The 22,889-nt window shown below is 56.3% G+C and overlaps 1 protein-coding gene and 1 non-coding gene across 3 annotated transcripts in view; both read right to left on the reverse strand.

Annotated features, from left to right (window-relative positions):
* Positions 1–3,833: 3,833 nt before the first annotated feature.
* The window catches only part of LOC121269170 (1-phosphatidylinositol 4,5-bisphosphate phosphodiesterase delta-3-like), a 56,934-nt gene continuing 37,878 nt past the window's right edge, over positions 3,834–22,889 (reverse strand). For both annotated transcript variants that reach the window (XM_041173689.1, XM_041173688.1), the window contains exons 2-3: positions 8,699–8,848; positions 3,834–6,710 (exon numbers count right to left, since the gene is read on the reverse strand). In XM_041173689.1, coding sequence (XP_041029623.1) covers positions 6,457–6,710; positions 8,699–8,848 — 404 coding nt within the window. In that variant the 3' untranslated portion in view covers positions 3,834–6,456. The remainder of the gene's footprint in view (positions 6,711–8,698; positions 8,849–22,889) is intronic.
* On the reverse strand, positions 21,246–21,375 carry LOC121269279. Its single transcript, XR_005941333.1, has one exon. It is a non-coding gene; the product is annotated as a U8 small nucleolar RNA (small nucleolar RNA).

A 22,889-nucleotide genomic window follows, 5' to 3' on the forward strand; every position in this document is an offset into this window, starting at 1 on the left:
CGTGTGGATTCAGAGTGAGGATACCTGTATGGATTCAGAGTCAGGATACCGTGTGGATTCAGAGTGAGGATACCTGTGTGGATTCAGTGTGAGGATACCCGTGTGGATTCAGAGTGAGGATACCCGTGTGGATTCAGAGTGAGGACACCCGTATGGATTCAGAGTGAGGATACCGTGTGGATTCAGAGTGAGGATACCAGTGTGGATTCAGAGTGAGGATACCTGTGTGGATTCAGAGTGAGGATACCTGTGTGGATTCAGAGTGAGGATACCTGTGTGGATTCAGTGTGAGGATACCTGTGTGGATTCAGAGTGAGGATACCCGTGTGGATTCAGAGTGAGGATACCCGTGTGGATTCAGAGTGAGGATACCCGTGTGGATTCAGTGTGAGGATACCCGTGTGGATTCAGAGTGAGGATACCCGTGTGGATTCAGAGTGAGGATACCCGTGTGGATTCAGAGTGAGGATACCCGTGTGGATTCAGAGTGAGGATACCCGTGTGGATTCAGAGTGAGGACACCCGTGTGGATTCAGAGTGAGGACACCCGTGTGGATTCAGAGTGAGGACACCCGTGTGGATTCAGAGTGAGGATACCCGTGTGGATTCAGAGTGAGGATACCTGTGTGGATTCAGTGTGAGGATACCCTGTGTGGATTCAGAGTGAGGATACCCGTGTGGATTCAGAGTGAGGATACCCGTGTGGATTCAGAGTGAGGATACCCGTGTGGATTCAGAGTGAGGATACCTGTGTGGATTCAGTGTGTGGACACCCGTGTGGATTCAGAGTGAGGATACCTGTGTGGATTCAGAGTGAGGATACCCGTGTGGATTCAGAGTGAGGATACCCGTGTGGATTCAGAGTGAGGATACCCGTGTGGATTCAGTGTGAGGATACCCGTGTGGATTCAGAGTGAGGATACCCGTGTGGATTCAGAGTGAGGATACCCGTGTGGATTCAGAGTGAGGATACCCGTGTGGATTCAGAGTGAGGATACCCGTGTGGATTCAGTGTGAGGATACCCGTGTGGATTCAGAGTGAGGATACCGTGTGGATTCAGTGTGAGGATACCTGTGTGGATTCAGAGTGAGGATACCCGTGTGGATTCAGAGTGAGGATACCCGTGTGGATTCAGAGTGAGGATACCCGTGTGGATTCAGTGTGAGGATACCTGTGTGGATTCAGAGTGAGGATACCCGTGTGGATTCAGAGTGAGGATACCTGTGTGGATTCAGAGTGAGGATACCCGTGTGGATTCAGAGTGAGGATACCCGTGTGGATTCAGAGTGAGGATACCCGTGTGGATTCAGAGTGAGGATACCCGTGTGGATTCAGAGTGAGGATACCCGTGTGGATTCAGAGTGAGGATACCGTGTGGATTCAGAGTGAGGATACCCGTGTGGATTCAGAGTGAGGATACCCGTGTGGATTCAGAGTGAGGATACCCGTGTGGATTCAGAGTGAGGATACCTGTGTGGATTCAGAGTGAGGATAACCGTGTGGATTCAGAGTGAGGATACCCGTGTGGATTCAGAGTGAGGATACCCGTGTGGATTCAGTGTGAGGATACCCGTGTGGATTCAGAGTGAGGATACCTGTGTGGATTCAGAGTGAGGATACCTGTGTGGATTCAGAGTGAGGATACCTGTGTGGATTCAGTGTGAGGATACCCGTGTGGATTCAGAGTGAGGATACCCGTGTGGATTCAGTGTGAGGATACCCGTGTGGATTCAGAGTGAGGATACCCGTGTGGATTCAGAGTGAGGATACCTGTGTGGATTCAGAGTGAGGATACCGTGTGGATTCAGTGTGAGGATACCTGTGTGGATTCAGAGTGAGGATACCTGTGTGGATTCAGAGTGAGGATACCCTGTGTGGATTCAGTGTGAGGATACCTGTGTGGATTCAGAGTGAGGATACCTGTGTGGATTCAGAGTGAGGATACCTGTGTGGATTCAGAGTGAGGATACCTGTGTGGATTCAGAGTGAGGATACCCGTGTGGATTCAGAGTGAGGATACCCGTGTGGATTCAGAGTGAGGATACCCTTGTGGATTCAGAGTGAGGATACCCGTGTGGATTCAGAGTGAGGATACCCGTGTGGATTCAGAGTGAGGATACCCGTGTGGATTCAGTGTGAGGATACCCGTGTGGATTCAGAGTGAGGATACCCGTGTGGATTCAGAGTGAGGATACCCGTGTGGATTCAGAGTGAGGATACCCGTGTGGATTCAGTGTGAGGATACCCGTGTGGATTCAGTGTGAGGATACCTGTGTGGATTCAGAGTGAGGATACCCGTGTGGATTCAGAGTGAGGATACCCGTGTGGATTCAGAGTGAGGATACCCGTGTGGATTCAGTGTGAGGATACCTGTGTGGATTCAGAGTGAGGATACCCGTGTGGATTCAGAGTGAGGATACCCGTGTGGATTCAGAGTGAGGATACCCGTGTGGATTCAGAGTGAGGATACCCGTGTGGATTCAGAGTGAGGATACCCGTGTGGATTCAGAGTGAGGATACCCGTGTGGATTCAGAGTGAGGATACCCGTGTGGATTCAGAGTGAGGATACCCGTGTGGATTCAGAGTGAGGATACCTGTGTGGATTCAGAGTGAGGATACCCGTGTGGATTCAGAGTGAGGATACCCGTGTGGATTCAGAGTGAGGATACCCGTGTGGATTCAGAGTGAGGATACCCGTGTGGATTCAGAGTGAGGATACCCTGTGTGGATTCAGAGTGAGAATAACCGTGTGGATTCAGAGTGAGGATACCCGTGTGGATTCAGAGTGAGGATACCTGTGTGGATTCAGAGTGAGGATACCTGTGTGGATTCAGAGTGAGGATACCTGTGTGGATTCAGTGTGAGGATACCCGTGTGGATTCAGAGTGAGGATACCCGTGTGGATTCAGAGTGAGGATATCCGTGTGGATTCAGTGTGAGGATACCCGTGTGGATTCAGAGTGAGGATACCCGTGTGGATTCAGAGTGAGGATACCCGTGTGGATTCAGTGTGAGGATACCTGTGTGGATTCAGAGTGAGGATACCAGTGTGGATTCAGAGTGAGGATACCTTTGTGGATTCAGTGTGAGGATACCTGTGTGGATTCAGAGTGAGGATACCTGTGTGGATTCAGTGTGAGGATACCTTTGTGGATTCGTGTGAGGATACCTGTGTGGATTCAGCGTGAGGATACCTGTGTGGATTCGGTGTTTTAGGCTCTGGAGCTAGATACCACGGGATAAATTTACCAAGTGAGTCAGGAACCTTTCTGCCAACATCAACTCCAATATTCATGCTCATGTGCTCTCTTAAGCCATTTTACTTGCACAGGGGTGAAACTTGACATGGGCCAGAGGTCTCACAGTGGGTGATTTTGCATCTGGCACCTGTTATTCGAGCTGTCTGATCTGTAGTTCCATTGGAGCAGCTACTATTATCTTCCTTCTCCATCCCTGCACAGGTCAAATTTCTTCCCTAACAGGTACTGACAGCTCTGCCTCTGCACAGCAATTGATTTTTTCCCCCAACATTCCTTTCCATAGCCTGTTCAAGACTATTCTGGGTTAAAATATATTTGCCCACAGGCAGTTCCATTGGCATGGGACACTGAATCAGAATCACAGAATTGTTACAGCACAGAAGGAGTACATTCAGTCCATCATGTCTGCACTGGCTCTCTGAATGAGCATTTCACCTAGTGCCGCTCTCCTGCCTATTCCCATAATCCTGCAGATTGTTTCTTTTCAGGCAATAATGCCCTCTTGAATGCCTCAATTGAACTTGCCTCCGTCACAGTCTCAGGCAACGCATTCCAGAGCCAAACCATTCGCTGCATCAAAAGTTTTTATTCATATCGCTTTTGCTTATTTTACCAATTACATCAAATCAGTGCCGCTCATAATTTTGAATACCTTGACCAAATCTCCTCTCAACCTTCCATTCTCCAAGGGAAAAACAAAGAGACCCAACTTCTACAATCTATCTTCAAAACTGAAGTTTCTCATCCCTGGAACATTCTTGAAATGAAACAAAAGTGGGGACATCTAGGGTAGATGGGAAGCATTCTGTCTGAAGGTGTGAGTGTAGGTAGCAAGTGAGAAACTAGATTTTATAACCAGGGCATTGCATATAAAAAAGGTCATGTTAAGTTTGTACTAGGCCAGGCTACAACTGGTGGAGCTGTGAACAAACGCCATATGAATGAAAAATAATTAATAGGAATCAGCCTGAAATGCTTAAGAGGAAAAAAAAGCCTTTCCTCTCCTTCCTTCTAACATCATTCCTCTTTCATTAACAGCTGCTGAACCCAGTTGCTTTAAGAGGCTGTGTCACCTGTACACTATCCATTACTCATTGGGGGATTTAACCTGCATTCTCCAAGATGTATTTTCCATTTTCCAGGTGTTCGTAAAGAGCTAGAAACTAAATGTCATGGACTGCATTTCCAGGGTATCATACGTTACTGCTGCACTGCAGTCATGTGCCAATTAACAACCCACCAGCCACATGGAGAACAGCAGCAAGAAATACACTTGATGAAGCTCCAGCATTTTGAGTCTAAAGTGTGATTATTTCTAACTTATGGGTCCGCTGGTATCATAAAAAAAACCCAATCAGACTGTTTGTGTCTCAATTTGGAATCTGGCGTCACCAGGTCTCCAACTGTTCCCTCATAAAACATTAACTTAGCATAATTTAGCAACATAGGAACAAGATGAGGCCATTCAGCCCCTCTAGCGTCTGTTCTGCCATTCAATTGAGGTTGATCTGACTCTTAACTCCATCTTTCTCACCTTGATTCAAATGTCTCTTAATGACTTTGCCAAAAATCTGCAAATATCATTTTTGAAATTTATAATTGACACGCCCTGTCTCAACACTTCTTTGGGGGAAAGAATTCCTGATTTCCCTGCCATTTGTGTGAAATGCTTCCTGACATCACCCCAAACAGCTGGGCTCCAATTATAAGATGATTCCTCATTGCTCTGGATTCTCCCCACCAAAGGAAACTTAAACAGAAACTTCAGGCAAATCGAATTGTGAACAAGGATCAGACAAGATTTCATGATCCGAGCATCCAGCAAAAAGCAGGTTATTGGGATGAGATGGCTGGCTGCTTAATCACAGAACAAGGAAGGGAGAGGTGAAATTAGACAGAGATAACCCTGGGCCATACTAAACACCCTCTGCAGTAGCAATAGGAATATTTGGGGCTGGATTTTCACCATCAAGGCAGGAAGCTCAAGTTGGGAAACTTCCTGACTCGGCAGACCCGTCTCCCTACAAATGGCCCCCGCACGCATGATTTTCACTCCGGGGAGGCAGGGTGGGACCAAGTCCATCCCACAGACCCCAGAAGTAGTTCAGGTGCCATCTAGGATTTCTGGAACATCGTCCCTGTTCCATTAAAGACAATTAGATTGTCTAGTCCTTGCTCCTCACACTCCCTCACTTTTCATCCAATCTTCATGCCCCCCCTGCCACCTACATGTCCCTTCATTGTCCCCCATGAATCCTCCATGCCCACTCACCTGTATGCGCTATAGAACCACTGAGCTATATAATAATGGTAAGTCTTGAAATGCACTTAAACATAACACCCATTCAAAAATCTTTGAAAAAAACTGCTGCTCTTACAACCCCATAAAAGTGTCTGTTTGGCAGAGCCATTATAGTATCAATAACAGAAGCTTTAACTTACTTCACACCTCTTCATCTTGTCCAAATAAACATGTGGACATTGAAACAAAAAGTTCAAAGATAGAATAACTTGCATGTTATTATAACAGCATAAAGATGCCAATCAATCAAAGCAAACCCTCCACTTCAGTGTGTGTAAACAGACCCCCTGCTGAGTTAGTGCATTAGTGATACTTGGAGCTCAGCCAAGCATTCATAACAAGGTCAATTAGAGAAAGAGATATTTGGTTATCTGTTTCTGTTGACACAGTTCACATGGGGCCATGGTAAGGCCTTTTAAAATGTACCTGAATCCCTACTATGGTTCACAACTCCTTTAAGGGGCTGCAAACCATGTGTCCTTGAGAAGCTGGCTCGACTTCACAAAAATTGCAGGTTGGTTGGTGGGGGGAGAATATGAGGTGTCTACCCCTACATGGAACAGGCCAGGTCAGGAGTGCAGGGTGCGGGCTCACTATCCACACATTTATCCTGTGTCAATGGAAATTACCGATGGAGGAATGGGAGCTGGAATCCCAGAATCAGGCTCTGTCTGTCATTTCTGCAGTGTGGTCCTCTATTTCTCAAATGTCTTTTGTTCTTGGTTTTTCCCTTGGCCAATTTTGCCAAGTTGGAGGCTGTTTTGGATTTACAATGACTGCTAAGTGCCATCAACAGCCAGAAACATTTACAGTGACATCAGCTTCTCGATCTATAATGACAGTGTTGGAACCCAATCTACCGCTTGGCCTAGACCTTCCCCATTTTGTTTTGTCAGAATACTTTTATAAAAGGATATTGTTCAATTTTTTCTCGCTGGCTCATGCTTTCGACTCTTCTGATCAATTTTTTCAGCCCTTGAACCCATCGCCTCCCTTCTTCCTCCGATGCTGCCACCAAGTCCAGGGTGGTCCGACTGCCCACAAACACGATGGTGAAGCATTGTTTCTCAGAGAAACTGTTACCATGTTTCTTCATCACCTCTGACTGATGTCCCTCTTGGACATCCCGTATATCCATCACCGAGACTGAAACATCAGACAAGAGATTAGCAATGGACTCATGGGCTGGTCAGGAATCTCAACACAGCAAAGCAGGCCTGCTTCTCAACAGGCAGCCAATTGAGATGGTCAGCTTGCAGCCCAGGCAATGATTTCCCAATGCCCTAGAACCTTAGCATTTACTATTCTCGTGTGCCACAAGTCCAATCTAACACTTGTCCAGTTCACACTACCACTCTTGCCTTTAACTGTATATCAGTTAGATGCTAATTATATTCAGCTGATTGGTATGAACCAGGGACTCGCCTGTGCTCATATCGGAGCAGACTGGGTGTTGCATGCAGCAGACTCGCGCAACCTGGTTCACCGACTCCCAGGCCGCCTGTATTTGGCACAGCCTTGAGGAGTTTGTGTTCCATGTGTATCTAGACTGTGCGAGGTTGCAGCCCCTTTTTGACTATCTGAAGGGGCTGTTCCTCTTATTTTGGCTGCACTTCAGCCCCACGCTCCTGACCTTTGGCCACCCGGTGCAGGGAGGGGGGTGGTCAGGTTGGAGGATCTCCTCATTTGCCTGCTCCTGGGCCTGGCCAAGGTGGCCATTAACAGGTCCAGGTAGCAGCCAGTTAAGGGGGCCATCCAGCCCGACTGTCTGCCCCTCTTCCTCAGCTACCTTTGCAGCCAAGTGTGCCTGGAGAGGGAGTATATGGTATCTACTGGCCCGCTGGAGGCCTTCTGCGACCAGTGGGCACAACACTGGCACAACGGGGGCTGGAGTGTCTTTTGGCCCCCAAAATGATATTTTAATTTGATTAGATGAGTTTCCTTTAAAGTTTTGTTACAGTGACTCTTTAAGGGTCTGTCAATGTAATTTGTTCATTTGTTAATTAGTTTATTTTTGTTCCACTGGTTTACTCAAAAGAGTAAAGGAGCAGACTGAACGAGGGGTTGTTGGAGGTGGAGATTTACATTGTGTGTCTCTGTAAATAAAAGCTTCTAAATGAATAGACTGGGCTCCTGTCTACACTGTCTAACTATCTCAGTTTGACATGCAGCAGGGGGCAGTTCTGTAAATGTGGAGGTGGAAGCTCAAATGTTTCTTTTTCTTTCAGACATAACATTAAAATCTTAGTGGCCATTGAGGAAAATGACAGAAAACAGGTTCAAATCGTCCAATGTTTTCAGGTCTGAACCACTATCACCAAATGAGCTATATGAAGGAGATATGTGCTCACGGATTACTATGTTACCAAAGAGAAAACAAGGTGTAGCTTTGGCATTGTCACTTGCTGCATGAAGCAAAACTGGAAACGAAGTATTCTTTGAGATGAATGTTGGTTAGTGATAAAGGTTTGGGCTTTCTAACAGAATTCCTGGATGGAAAGGGAACATGGTCAGAATTGGATAGCTTTCAAAAAGTAAACAGTCATTTCATAAAAGAACGTATCATGGACTTTAACAAGGCATTCAGCGATTTCATGTTGGGAATCTCTGGATCAGTGCCAACATTTAAATTCCGAGCTTGTGCTAAGGTGTCTCATCTGGAAAGGCAGCTGGTCCTAACTAGCATGCAGTTCTTGGAGAGGGAGATTTCATTGGATCAGATATCTGCTGCTTTAAAAAAAAAATTCTGGGAGTAACAGTCATTCCTTTCAGCCTTCCTGCAGCAAATGAGATATTCCTCCTAAGCTTAGATATGGGATGGTTACCAGATTTCAAAACAGTCCAGTTGCTGGTCAGAATAGAAGGCTTGAAGGCAGAATAGTGGTGAAGGCATATACAGCAAACCCAGTGATATCAGAGGAAGAGGAATTCAGAGCTTCATGTGTGGATGAATTCCAGAAATGCCAAAAATGTTATTAACAATAGACCTGTGCTTTCTCGGGGATTCACAGGAAGCGGATGTTGAAGCTGACCTATTCTCCACTCGATCCATGTCTGTCCTGGATTTACCAGGATAACCCATGATCACTAAAGCAGTGATATACCTGCTGCAGTGTCCACATTGAGATACTTACAGGTGGGTGCCTTATTCCTGGACTCACACCAGATGGAAAGCCCATCCTCCTGCAGTTTCAACCATCGGTTTTTCTTCCATGTACCCGATTTGACTTTTTTTAACTTGCTGCCTTTCAACATGAATTTTACATCTTCATCATCATGCAATCCTGAGAAAAACAGGAGGGCAAAAGTCAAGACCTCTGGGAAAAAACCCCGTAGTTACCAGGGTTAATAAAGAACTGCCTGGGCGGTGGGTATTAAAGAGCTCCTGGGCAGGAGACACAACGGGCACCTGGGCAGGGGGGGTGTTAGAGAGGTTCCTGGGCAGGGGGGGGGTTACAGAGGTTCCTGGGCGGGGTGGGGGGGGTGTTACAGAGGTTCCTGGGCGGGGTGGGGGGGGTGTTACAGAGGTTCCTGGGCGGGGTGGGGGGGGGGTGTTACAGAGGATCCTGGGTGGGGTGGGGGGGTGTTACAGAGGTTCCTGGGCAGGGGGGGGTGTTACAGAGGATCCTGGGTGGGGTGGGGGGGGTGTTACAGAGGTTCCTGGGCAGTGGGGGGTGTTACAGAGGTTCCTGAGCAAGGGGGGTGTTACAGAGGTTCCTGGGCGGGGTGGGGGGTGTTACAGAGGTTCCTGGGCAGGGGGGGGTTGTTACAGAGGTTCCTGGGCGGGGTGGGGGGGTGTTACAGAGGTTCCTGGGCAGGGGGGGGTGTTACAGAGGTTCCTGGGCGGGGTGGGGGGGGTGTTACAGAGGTTCCTGGGTGGGGTGGGGGGGGTGTTACAGAGGTTCCTGGGCAGGGGGGGGTGTTACAGAGGTTCCTGGGCAGTGGGGGTGTTACAGAGGTTCCTGGGCAGTGGGGGGGGGTGTTACAGAGGTTCCTGGGCAGTGGGGGTGTTACAGAGGTTCCTGGGCGGGGTGGGGGGGGTGTTACAGAGGTTCCTGGGCAGTGGGGGTGTTACAGAGGTTCCTGGGCAGGGGTGGGGCGGGTGTTACAGAGGTTCCTGGGCAGGGGTGGGGCGGGTGTTACAGAGGTTCCTGGGTGGGGTGGGGGGGGTGTTAAAGGTTCCTGGGTGGAGGGGGGGTGTTACAGAGGTTCCTGGGCAGGGGTGGGGCGGGTGTTACAGAGGTTCCTGGGCAGGGGTGGGGCGGGTGTTACAGAGGTTCCTGGGTGGGGTGGGGGGGGTGTTAAAGGTTCCTGGGTGGAGGGGGGGGGTGTTACAGAGGTTCCTGGGCGGGGTGGGGGGGTGTTACAGAGGTTCCTGGGTGGGGTGGGGGGGTGTTACAGAGGTTCCTGGGTGGGGTGTGGTGGGTGTTACAGAGGTTCCTGGGTGGGAGGGGGGGTGTTACAGAGGTTCCTGGGTGGGGTGTGGTGGGTGTTACAGAGGTTCCTGGGTGGGTGGGGGGGTGTTACAGAGGTTCCTGGGTGGGGTGGGGGGGGTGTTAAAGGTTCCTGGGTGGAGGGGGGGGGTGTTACAGAGGTTCCTGGGCAGTGGGGGTGTTACAGAGGTTCCTGGGCGGGGTGGGGGGGGTGTTACAGAGGTTCCTGGGCAGTGGGGGTGTTACAGAGGTTCCTGGGCAGGGGGGGGTGTTACAGAGGTTCCTGGGCGGGGTGGCGGGGGGTGTTACAGACGTTCCTGGGTGGGGTGGGTGGGTGGGTGTTACAGAGGTTCCTGGGTGGGGGGGGTGTTACAGAGGTTCCTGGGCAGGGGGGGTTGTTACAGAGGTTACTGGGCGGGGTGGGGGGGGTGTTACAGAGGGTCCTGGGTGGGGGGCGGGGGTGTTACAGAGGTTCCTGGGCAGTGGGCGTGTTACAGAGGTTCCTGGGTGGGGTGGTGGGGGGTGTTACAGACATCCCTGGGCGAGGTGGGGGGGGTGTTACAGAGGTTCCTGGGCAGTGGGGGTGTTACAGAGGTTCCTGGGCGGGGTGGGGGGGTGTTACAGAGTTTCCTGGGTGGGGTGGGGGGGGTGTTACAGAGGTTCCTGGGCAGTGGGCGTGTTACAGAGGTTCCTGGGTGGGGTGGTGGGGGGTGTTACAGACATCCCTGGGCGAGGTGGGGGGGGTGTTACAGAGGTTCCTGGGCAGTGGGGGTGTTACAGAGGTTCCTGGGCGGGGGGGGTGTTACAGAGGTTCCTGGGCAGGGGGGGGTGTTACAGAGGTTACTGGGTGGGGTGGGGGGGGTGTTACAGAGGTTCCTGGGTTGGTGGGGGGTTGTTACAGAGGTTACTGGGTGGGGTGGGGGGGGTGTTACAGAGGTTACTGGGTGGGGTGGGGGGGGTGTAACAGAGGTTCCTGGGCAGGGGGGTTGTTACAGAGTTTCCTGGGTGGGGTGGGGGGGGTGTTACAGAGGTTCCTGGGCGGGGTGGGGGGGGCGTTACAGAGGTTCCCGGGTGGGGGGGTGTTACAGAGGTTCCTGGGTGGGGGGGGGTGTTACAGAGGTTCCTGGGCAGGGGGGGGGTGTTACAGAGGTTCCTGGGCGGGGGGGGTGTTACAGAGGTTCCTGGGCAGGGGGGGTGTTACAGAGGTTCCTGGGTGGGGTGGGGGGGGGCGTTACAGAGGTTACTGGGCAGGGGGGGATGTTACAGAGGTTCCTGGGCGGGGGGGGGTGTTACAGAGGTTCCTGGGCAGGGGGGGGTGTTACAGAGGTTCCTGGGCAGGGGGGGGTGTTACAGAGGTTCCTGGACAGGGTGGGGGGTGTGTTACAGAGGTTCCTGGGTGGGGGGGGTGTTACAGAGGTTCCTGGGTGGGGTGGGGGGGTGTTACAGAGGTTCCTGGGCAGGGGGGGGGGGTGTTACAGAGGTTCCTGGGCGGGGTGGGGGGGGTGTTACAGAGGTTCCTGGGTGGGGGGGTGTTACAGAGGTTCCTGGGTGGGGGGGGTGTTACAGAGGTTCCTGGGTGGGGGGGTGTTACAGAGGTTCCTGAGCAGATGGGGGTGTTACAGAGGTTCCTGGGCGGGGTGGGGGGGGTGTTACAGAGGTTCCTGGGTGCGGTGGGGGTGTTACAGAGGTTCCTGTGCGGGGTGGGGGGGGTGTTACAGAGGTTCCTGGGCAGGGGGGGTGTTACAGAGGTTCCTGGGTGGGGTGGCGGGGGGTGTTACAGAGGTTCCTGGGTGGGGTGGGGGGGGTGTTACAGAGGTTCCTGGGTGGGGTGGGGGGGTGTTACAGAGGTTCCTGGGTGGGGTGGGGGGGGTGTTACAGAGGTTCCTGGGCAGTGGGGGTGTTACAGAGGTTCCTGGGCAGGGGGGGGTGTTACAGAAGTTCCTGGACAGGGTGGGGGGGGTGTTACAGAGGTTCCTGGGCGAGGTGGGGGGGGTGTTACAGAGGTTCCTGGGCGAGGTGGGGGGGGTGTTACAGAGGTTCCTGGGTGGGGTGGGGGGGTGTTACAGAGGTTCCTGGGCAGGGGGGGGGGTGTTACAGAGGTTCCTGGGCGGGGTGGGGGGGGTGTTACAGAGGTTCCTGGGTGGGGGGGTGTTACAGAGGTTCCTGGGTGGGGGGGTGTTACAGAGGTTCCTGAGCAGATGGGGGTGTTACAGAGGTTCCTGGGCGGGGTGGGGGGGGTGTTACAGAGGTTCCTGGGCGGGGTGGGGGGGTGTTACAGACGTTGCTGGGTGGGGTGGGGGGGGCTGTTACAGAGGTTCCTGGGTGCGGTGGGGGTGTTACAGACGTTCCTGGGTGGGGGGGGGTGTTACAGAGGTTCCTGTGCAGGGTGGGGGGGGTGTTACAGAGGTTCCTGGGCAGGGGGGGTGTTACAGAGGTTCCTGGGCAGGGGGGGGTGTTACAGAGGTTCCTGGGTGGGGTGGCGGGGGGTGTTACAGAGGTTCCTGGGTGGGGTGGTGGGGGGTGTTACAGAGGTTCCTGGGCAGTGGGGGTGTTACAGAGGTTCCTGGGCGGGGTGGGGGGGGTGTTACAGAGGTTCCTGGGTGGGGTGGGGGGGGTGTTACAGAGGTTCCTGGGCAGTGGGGGTGTTACAGAGGTTCCTGGGCGGGGTGGGGGGGGTGTTACAGAGGTTCCTGGGCAGGGGGGGGTGTTACAGAAGTTCCTGGGCGGGGTGGAGGGGGGGTGTTACAGAAGTTCCTGGACAGGGTGGGGGGGTGTTACAGAGGTTCCTGGGCGAGGTGGGGGGGTGTTACAGAGGTTCCTGGGCGGGGTGGGGGGGTGTTACAGAGTTTCCTGGGTGGGGTGGGGGGGGTGTTACAGAGGTTCCTGGGCGGGGGGGGTGTTACAGAGGTTCCTGGGCAGTGGGCGTGTTACAGAGGTTCCTGGGCGAGGTGTGGGGGGTGTTACAGAGGTTCCTGGGTGGGGGGGGTGTTACAGAGGTTCCTGGGCAGGGGGGGGTGTTACAGAGGTTCCTGGGCAGGGGGGGGTGTTACAGAGGTTCCTGGGCAGTGGGGGTGTTACAGAGGTTCCTGGGCGGGGTGGGGGGGGTGTTACAGAGGTTCCTGGGCAGGGGGGGTGTTACAGAGGTTCCTGGGCGAGGTGGGGGGGGTGTTAAAGGTTCCTGGGTGGGGTGGGGGGGGTGTTACAGAGGTTCCTGGGCGGGGTGGGGGGGGTGTTACAGAGGTTCCTGGGCGGGGGGGGTGTTACAGAGGTTCCTGGGCAGGGGGGGGTGTTACAGAGGTTCCTGGGCGGGGTGGGGGGGTGTTACAGAGGTTCCTGGGTGGGGTGGGGGGGTGTTACAGAGGCTCCTGGGTGGGGGTGTGTTACAGAGGTTCCTGGGTGGGGGGGTGTTACAGAGGTTCCTGGGTGGGGGGATGTTACAGACATTCCTGGGTGGGGTGGGGGGGTGTTACAGAGGTTCCTGGGTGGGGTGGGGGGGGTGTTAAAGGTTCCTGGGTGGAGGGGGGGGGTGTTACAGAGGTTCCTGGGCAGGGGGGGGTGTTACAGAGGTTCCTGGGCGGGGTGGGGGTGTGTTACAGAGGTTCCTGGGCGGGGTGGGGAGGGTGTTACAGACGTTCCTGGGCGGGGTGGGGCGGGTGTTACAGAGGTTCCTGGGCGGGGGGGGTGTTACAGAGGTTCCTGAGCAGGGGGGGGTGTTACAGAGGTTCCTGGGTGGGGTGGGGGGGGTGTTACAGAGGTTCCTGAGCAGGGGGGGGTGTTACAGAGGTTCCTGGGTGGGGTGGGGGGGATGTTACAGAGGTTCCTGGGTGGGGTGGGGGGGATGTTACAGAGGTTCCTGGGTGGGGTGGGGGGGGTGTTACAGAGGTTCCTGGGTGGGCAGGGGGGGATGTTACAGAGGTTCCTGGGCAGGGGGGGTGTTACAGACGTTCCTGGGCGGGGTGGGGGGGCTGTTACGGAGGTTCCTGAGCAGGGGGGGTGTTACAGACGTTCCTGGGCGGGGTGGGGGGGTGTTACAGAGGTTCCTGGGCAGGGGGGGTGTTACAGAGGTTCCTCGGTGGAGTTGGGGGGGCTGTTACGGAGGTTCCTGGGCAGGGGGGGTGTTACAGAGGTTCCTGGGTGGGGTGGTGGGGGGTGTTACAGAGGTTCCTGGGCGGAGTTGGGGGGGGTGTTACAGAGGTTCCTGGGTGGGGTGGGGGGGGTGTTACAGAGGTCCCTGGGCGGGGTGGGGGGGTGTTACAGAGGTTCCTGGGCAGTGGGGGTGTTACAGAGGTTCCTGGGCAGGGGGGGTGTTACAGAGGTTCCTGGGCGGTGTGGGGTGGGTGTTACAGAGGTTCCTGGGCAGGGGGGGTGTTACAGAGGTTCCTGGGCAGGGGGGGTGTTACAGAGGTTCCTGGGCAGGGGGGGTGTTACAGAGGTTCCTGGGCAGGGGGGGTGTTACAGAGGTTCCTGGGCAGGGGGGGTGTTACAGAGGTTCCTGGGCAGGGGGGGTGTTACAGAGGTTCCTGGGCGGTGTGGGGTGGGTGTTACAGAGGTTCCTGGGCAGGGGGTGGGTGTTACAGAGGTTCCTGGGCAGGGGGGGTGTTACAGAGGTTCCTGGGCAGGGGGGGTGTTACAGAGGCTCCTGGGCAGGGGGGTTGTTACAGAGGCTCCTGGGCAGGGGCGTTGTTACAGAGGTTCCTGGGCATGGCAGGAGAGGAGGGGAGAAGACGTGACTTCACTGGGCCAGTAACTCAGTCCATCACTTAACATGAATGTAAAGGGAGTCATTTTCTGACTCTCTGTTCTACAGGATGCTTCAGTCACTGAGATTGCATTTTGGGAATTTTAAGCAGGCTACAGAATATTCTGACCACACCAGAATTTACAACATTTGCATCAAAGGCAAAACATGTGAGAGTTTGATGCCAGAGCATCGCTGAGAAACTGCATAGTCACATGGACCTACGAGACTGTCCTGCAACCTGGGGAGTCCTGAGACTCAGAAACCATGTTTGGAATCAGACTGTAACCTTTGTCAGTGTGATTTGATTAAATGAATGTTAGACATTGCAATAAAGTGCAGCCAGCCCCAGAACTGGAAGCTGTTCGGCTGGACACAATGATCCACTGATGGAACAACGTGAATGCAGAGACAGGGACAAAAGCTTTCTTTTTACCCGGGAGCCAATGTTCTGGAGAAAATGTTCCCATCCTTTTAGGCACATCAAAGCTTTCATTGACATCACTGAGAGATAGCAAATTTTTAAAGGTCATTTTTCTAATATCTTATCAGAGTGGATAGTCATACTCAGTGTCTCAGTGCAGGAGTGGGCTGGGGGAGTTGGGGAGGACTGGGGGGAGAGGGGTGAAGGGGAGATCTGGGGGTGTACAGGAAAAGATTGAGTGAGGCAGGGGAGAATTAGAGAGGGGAGTGGGGGAGGATTGGAGGGGGGAGGATTGGAGGGGGAGCGGGGGAGAATTGGAGGGGGGAGTGGGGGAGGATTGGAGGGGGCGGGGGAGGATTGGAGGGGGGAGTGGGGGAGGATTGGAGGGGGGAGTGGGGGAGGATTGGAGGGGGCGGGGGAGGATTGGAGGGGGGAGTGGGGGAGGATTGGAGGGGGTCAGGGGAGGATTGGAGGGGGGGTGGGGGAGGATTGGAGGGGGGAGTGGGGGAGGATTGGAGGGGGGAGTGGGGGAGGATTGGAGGGGGGAGTGGGGGAGGATTGGAGGGGGGAGTGGGGGAGGATTGGAGGGGGGAGTGGGGGAGGATTGGAGGGGGTCAGGGGAGGATTGGAGGGGGGAGCGGGGGAGGATTGGAGGGGGGAGTGGGGGAGGATTGGAGGGGGGAGTGGGGGAGGATTGGAGGGGGGAGTGGGGGAGGATTGGGGGGGGGAGTGGGGGAGGATTGGAGGGGGGAGTGGGGGAGGATTGGAGGGGGGAGTGGGGGAGGATTGGAGGGGGGAGTGGGGGAGGATTGGAGGGGGGAGTGGGGGAGGATTGGAGGGGGGAGCGGGGGAGGATTGGAGGGGGGAGTGGGGGAGGATTGGAGGGGGGAGTGGGGGAGGATTGGAGGGGGGAGTGGGGAGGATTGGAGGGGGGAGTGGGGGAGGATTGGAGGGGGGAGTGGGGGAGGATTGGGGGGAGTGGGGGAGGATTGGAGGGGGGAGTGGGGGAGGATTGGAGGGGGGAGTGGGGGAGGATTGGAGGGGGGAGTGGGGGAGGATTGGAGGGGGGAGTGGGGGAGGATTGGAGGGGGAGTGGGGGAGGATTGGAGGGGGGAGTGGGGGAGGATTGGGGGGAGTGGGGGAGGATTGGAGGGGGAGTGGGGGAGGATTGGAGGGGGGAGTGGGGGAGGATTGGAGGGGGGAGTGGGGGAGGATTGGAGGGGGGAGTGGGGGAGGATTGGAGGGAGTGGGGGAGGATTGGAGGGGGGAGTGGGGAAGGATTGGAGGGGGGAGTGGGGGAGGATTGGAGGGGGGAGTGGGGGAGGATTGGGGGGGGGAGTGGGGGAGGATTGGAGGGGGGAGTGGGGGAGGATTGGAGGGGGGAGTGGGGGAGGATTGGAGGGGGGAGTGGGGGAGGATTGGAGGGGGGAGTGGGGGAGGATTGGAGGGGGGAGCGGGGGAGGATTGGAGGGGGGAGTGGGGAGGATTGGAGGGGGGAGTGGGGGAGGATTGGAGGGGGGAGTGGGGGAGGATTGGAGGGGGGAGTGGGGGAGGATTGGAGGGGGGAGTGGGGGAGGATTGGGGGGAGTGGGGGAGGATTGGAGGGGGGAGTGGGGGAGGATTGGAGGGGGGAGTGGGGGAGGATTGGAGGGGGGAGTGGGGGAGGATTGGAGGGGGGAGTGGGGGAGGATTGGAGGGGGAGTGGGGGAGGATTGGAGGGGGGAGTGGGGGAGGATTGGGGGGAGTGGGGGAGGATTGGAGGGGGGAGTGGGGGAGGATTGGAGGGGGGAGTGGGGGAGGATTGGAGGGGGGAGTGGGGGAGGATTGGAGGGGGGAGTGGGGGAGGATTGGAGTGAGTGGGGGAGGATTGGAGGGGGGAGTGGGGAAGGATTGGAGGGGGGAGTGGGGGAGGATTGGAGGGGGGAGTGGGGGAGGATTGGAGGGGGGAGTGGGGGAGGATTGGAGGGGGGAGTGGGGGAGGATTGGAGGGGGGAGTGGGGGAGGATGGGGGGAGTGGGGGAGGATTGGAGGGGGGAGTGGGGAGGATTGGAGGGGGGAGTGGGGGAGGATTGGAGGGGGGAGTGGGGGAGGATTGGAGGGAGTGGGGGAGGATTGGAGGGGGGAGTGGGGAAGGATTGGAGGGGGGAGTGGGGGAGGATTGGAGGGAGTGGGGGAGGATTGGGGGGAGTGGGGGAGGATTGTGGGGAGTGGGGGAGGATTGGAGGGGGGAGTGGGGGAGGATTGGAGGGGGAGTGGGGGAGGATTGGAGGGGGGAGTGGGGGAGGATTGGAGGGGGGAGTGGGGGAGGATTGGAGGGGGGAGTGGGGGAGGATTGGAGGGGGGAGTGGGGGAGGATTGGAGGGGGGAGTGGGGGAGGATTGGAGGGGGAGTGGGGGAGGATTGGAGGGGGGAGTGGGGGAGGATTGGAGGGGGGAGTGGGGGAGGATTGGGGGGAGCGGGGGAGGATTGGAGGGGGGAGTGGGGGAGGATTGGAGGGGGGAGTGGGGGAGGATTGGAGGGGGGAGTGGGGGAGGATTGGAGGGGGGAGTGGGGGAGGATTGGGGGGAGCGGGGGAGGATTGGAGGGGGGAGTGGGGGAGGATTGGAGGGGGGAGTGGGGGAGGATTGGAGGGGGGAGTGGGGGAGGATTGGAGGGGGGAGTGGGGGAGGATTGGAGGGGGGAGTGGGGGAGGATTGGGGGGAGTGGGGGAGGATTGGAGGGGGGAGTGGGGGAGGATTGGAGGGGGGGAGGATTGGAGGGGGGAGTGGGGGAGGATTGGAGGGGGGAGTGGGGGAGGATTGGAGGGGGGAGTGGGGGAGGATTGGAGGGGGGAGTGGGGGAGGATTGGAGGGGGGAGCGGGGGGAGGATTGGAGGGGGGAGTGGGGGAAGATTGGAGGGGGGAGAGTGGGGGAGGATTGGAGGGGGGAGTGGTGGGGGCGGATTGGAGGGGGAGTGGGGGAGGATTGGAGGGGGGAGGATTGGAGGGGGGAGTGGGGGAGGATTGGAGGGGGGAGGATTGGAGGAGGGAGTGGGGGAGGATTGGAGGGGGAGCGGGGCGAGGATTGGAGGGGGGAGCGGGGGAGGATTGGAGGGGGGAGTGGGGGAGGATTGGAGGGGGAGGGGGGAGGATCTGGAGGGGGGAGTGGGGGAGTATTGGAGGGGGAGGATTGGAGGGGGGAAAGTGGGGGAGGATTGGAGGGGGGAGTGGGGGAGGATTGGAGGGGGGAGTGGGGGAGTATTTGGCCGGAGGGGGAGGATTGGAGGGGGGAGTGGGGGAGGATTGGAGGAGGAGGATGGATTGGAGGGGGAGTGGGGGAGGATTGGAGGGGGGAGTGGGGGAGGATTGGAGGGGGGAGTGGGGGAGTATTGGAGGGGGGAGGATTGGAGGGGGGAGTGGGGGAGGATTGGAGGGGGGAGTGGGGGAGGATTGGAGGGGGGAGTGGGGGAGGATTGGAGGGGGGAGTGGGGGAGGATTGGAGGGGGGAGTGGGGGAGGATTGGGGGGAGTGGGGGAGGATTGGAGGGGGGAGTGGGGGAGGATTGGAGGGGGGAGGATGGAGGGGGGAGTGGGGGAGGATTGGAGGGGGGAGTGGGGGAGGATTGGAGGGGGGAGTGGGGGAGGATTGGAGGGGGGAGTGGGGGAGGATTGGAGGGGGGAGGATTGGAGGGGGGAGTGGGGGAGGATTGGAGGGGGGAGTGGGGGAGGATTGGAGGGGGGAGTGGGGGAGGATTGGAGGGGGGAGCGGGGGAGGATTGGGGGGAGCGGGGGAGGATTGGAGGGGGGAGTGGGGGAGGATTGGAGGGGGGAGTGGGGGAGGATTGGGGGGGGAGCGGGGGAGGATTGGAGGGGGGAGCGGGGGAGGATTGGAGGGGGAGTGGGGGAGGATTGGAGGGGGGAGTGGGGGAGGATTGGAGGGGGGAGTGGGGGAGGATTGGAGGGGGGAGTGGGGGAGGATTGGAGGGGGGAGTGGGGGAGGATTGGAGGGGGGAGCGGGGGAGGATTGGAGGGAGGAGTGGGGGAGGATTGGAGGGGGGAGTGGGGGAGGATTGGAGGGGGGAGTGGGGGAGGATTGGAGGGGGGAGTGGGGGAGGATTGGAGGGGGAGGATTGGAGGGGGGAGCGGGGGAGGATTGGAGGGGGGAGTGGGGGAGGTTTGGAGGGGGGAGCGGGGGAGGATTGGAGGGGGGAGTGGGGGAGGATTGGAGGGGGGAGTGGGGGAGTATTGGAGGGGGGAGTGGGGGAGGATTGGAGGGGGGAGCGGGGGAGGATTGGAGGGGGGAGCGGGGGAGGATTGGAGGGGGGAGGATTGGAGGGGGGAGTGGGGGAGGATTGGAGGGGGGAGCGGGGGAGGATTGGAGGGGGGAGTGGGGGAGGATTGGAGGAGGGAGGATTGGAGGGGGGAGTGGGGAGGATTGGAGGGGGGAGTGGGGGAGGATTGGAGGGGGGAGTGGGGGAGGATTGGAGGAGGGAGGATTGGAGGGGGGAGTGGGGGAGGATTGGAGGGGGAGTGGGGAGGTTTGGAGGGGGGAGTGGGGGAGGATTGGAGGGGGGAGTGGGGGAGGATTGGAGGGGGGAGTGGGGGAGGATTGGAGGGGGAGTGGGGGAGGATTGGAGGGGGGAGTGGGGGAGGATTGGAGGGGGGAGTGGGGGAGGATTGGAGGGGGGAGTGGGGAGGATTGGAGGGGGGAGTGGGGGAGGATTGGAGGGGGGAGTGGGGGAGGATTGGAGGGGGGAGGATTGGAGGGGGGAGTGGGGGAGGATTGGGGGAGTGGGGGAGGATTGGAGGGGGGAGTGGGGGAGGATTGGAGGGGGGAGTGGGGGAGGATTGGAGGGGGGAGTGGGGGAGGATTGGAGGGGGGAGCGGGGGAGGATTGGAGGGGGGAGTGGGGGAGGATTGGAGGGGGGAGTGGGGGAGGATTGGAGGGGGGAGTGGGGGAGGATTGGGGGGAGTGGGGGAGGATTGGAGGGGGGAGTGGGGGAGGATTGGAGGGGGAGTGGGGAGGATTGGAGGGGGGAGTGGGGGAGGATTGGAGGGGGGAGTGGGGGAGGATTGGAGGGGGGAGCGGGGGAGGATTGGAGGGGGGAGCGGGGGAGGATTGGAGGGGGGAGTGGGGGAGGATTGGAGGGGGGAGTGGGGGAGGATTGGGGGGAGTGGGGGAGGATTGGAGGAGGGAGGATTGGAGGGGGGAGTGGGGGAGGATTGGAGGGGGGAGCGGGGGGAGGATTGGAGGGGGGAGTGGGGGAGGATTGGAGGGGGGAGTGGGGGAGGATTGGAGGGGGGGAGTGGGGGAGGATTGGAGGGGGGAGTGGGGGAGGATTGTTACAAAAGTATAGAGTTTGATGAATGAAATACTGCTCCCCTAAACCATTGGAAGGGATGAAAACTGGGCACAGCCTTGTGCACACCGCTCAGCTGAAGGCTTTGTATCAAATGAAGACTCTTTTTCTAATTTTATATTTTATATTATTTATTGTGCTCAATCCTAACACACAGCTGCTTATGGATCTTCACTAATTCATGAACTATAATCCTTCCAGCTCAGTCATCCTGAGCTCACACCCCTACAAGGGCTACATGTTGGGACTTGCATGTGCCATGTATCCCTCCGTTTCTCCTCAGACCCTTTCTCTTTCTATCTGTCTGTCATTTTATTCTACATCCAGAGATTTCCATCAATGCATTTTCTCACTCCCTCCATCAGTCTGTTTACTCTCTCACAAACCCCAATATTCCATTTTTCTTTCTGTGCACTGCCCCCCCCCCCAATTTTCTCTCTATTTATCAGTCACTCCGTGTTCTATTGTTCTTTCCCTACCACTTCCCTCCTTCTTTGTCTTTCTTCCTCCTGATAACCATCCCCTCACCATCGCCAGCTCTTTTTTTCTCCTTTCTCTCTGACACTTGAGGCTGGATTTTCAAAGACTTGTGAGGGCGAAGTTGGGCTGTGGGTGCATGTTGGAAGCTGCGTTCTCAGATGGTGTCACTGACACCCGAGTGCCTTCAGAATGTGACCAGATTTTCAAAGGGAGGGTGGAGAAGGTGGAGCCACACATTTCCAATTAACAGATTGTTAAGCTTTTTTTGAATCAGAATGGCCCTGAGGGAGTGTTAATTCCTCAAGGGTGGGAGCTAGTTAATCACCGGCTCATATTCTCCATTCATCATGTTCTGTAACTCCAGAAGGAGCAACAGGTAAGGATATACCATCCTGATTGTGGAGCTCATTAACAGTCACTGAAAATCTCAAACAGCTGGTCAATTGTGGGACATGGGGAAAAAACAAGGGTCTGGGATACGTTAGTGTGTAGCTATCAGGAGCACAGCGAGTGTCATGAGTACTAATGGATGCATTGCTCAACGGTGGAGTGAAATAGAAGATTTAAACTAAGTTGCTGGAATAGATTTGTAATCGCTGGTGTTGATCAGCTGGTGTCTGTGACCAGTGAATGGGACGTGAGGCTGTGGATATCACATGGGCAGCAGAGGCTGGTAGAGGAATCCCTGGTGAACGAACAAGTGACAGGTGAGGGAGTTGAAATGGGAGCAGGTTACTCTGACATTGGACAGAGTAGAGAGGAGGAGCTTCAGCAGATTCATCCTCGTGGTTAGGAGGCCAGAGGAGCACAGCGAGGGTCTGCAAGGGGAAGACGATGCTACCCAAGACATTGGGTGACTTGCATGTGTGTCAGCTACTTTCAAATGACAGAGCGCCATTGCTGAAGGAGATTGACCCTTTCCAGGAAGATGGCCTTGGAGATTTGCGCTATGGTCCATAATGACCTGATGTCTTGTGGTCCCCATGTCAGTCCCCTACCTGCAGCCATCAAGGTCACTATCACCCTGAATTTTTATGCATCTGCCTTGTTCCAGAGCTCAGCCACAGACCTGGGTGGCATCTTGCAGTTGGCAGCTCATCATGCCACCAGCCAGGTCACAAATGCTCTATTCCAGAGGGTGGGGAGTCTCCATCCATTTTGAGCCAGATGGACCCGTGCAGGAAGAGAGGGCATTGGGATTTTCCACCATTGATGGATTCCCACAGGTCCAGGGGTCATCGATTGTACCCATGTAACGGTCAAGCACGGACAGACCAGCCAGCCAGATTCCTGAACAGAAAAGGCTTCAGCACACTGAATGTTCAGCTGGTTTGTGACCACAGGAAGCACATATTGCAGGTTAGCACTCAGTTCCTGGGCAGCTGTCATGGCTCCTTCATCCTGGGAGAGTCCCAGGCTGCACATGTCAGGCCGACATCCAGATTCCATGGGAGGCTGCTGGTGATCAGGGCTATCTCTTGAAGAGGTGGCTCCTGATATGCATCCAGTACTCAGAGGTAGAGAGGTGCTCCACGCAAAGCAATCAGCTAACACAAGCTCTTATTGAACAGGCCAGAGAATACAGTTTTGTTGTCTTGCCTTCCAGTAACAGCCATCTAAGGTGTCTCATATTGTTGACATCTGCTGTGTGCTGTACTACATGACTTTACAAAGGGGGCTGGAGCTGGATGAGGAGGGACTGATCCACCACTCTTCCTCAAAGGAGGATAGGAAGGAGGAGGAAGAAGAGGCTGAAGGAGGCATTCAAGTGGAGCCTGGTGCAAGGCATTGGAGAGAACCTTTCAAGGCCATTCCAAGCCTCATGGCTCCCAGTAGAAAAAAACAATAAAGTTTGGGATATGACCAGTACTGGCCTGCACTGGTCTTGCATACTTAAAATGGAACTCCATTTC

Source organism: Carcharodon carcharias, chromosome 23, assembly GCF_017639515.1.
Source record: "Carcharodon carcharias isolate sCarCar2 chromosome 23, sCarCar2.pri, whole genome shotgun sequence".
NCBI classification, from domain to species: Eukaryota; Metazoa; Chordata; class Chondrichthyes; order Lamniformes; family Lamnidae; genus Carcharodon; species Carcharodon carcharias.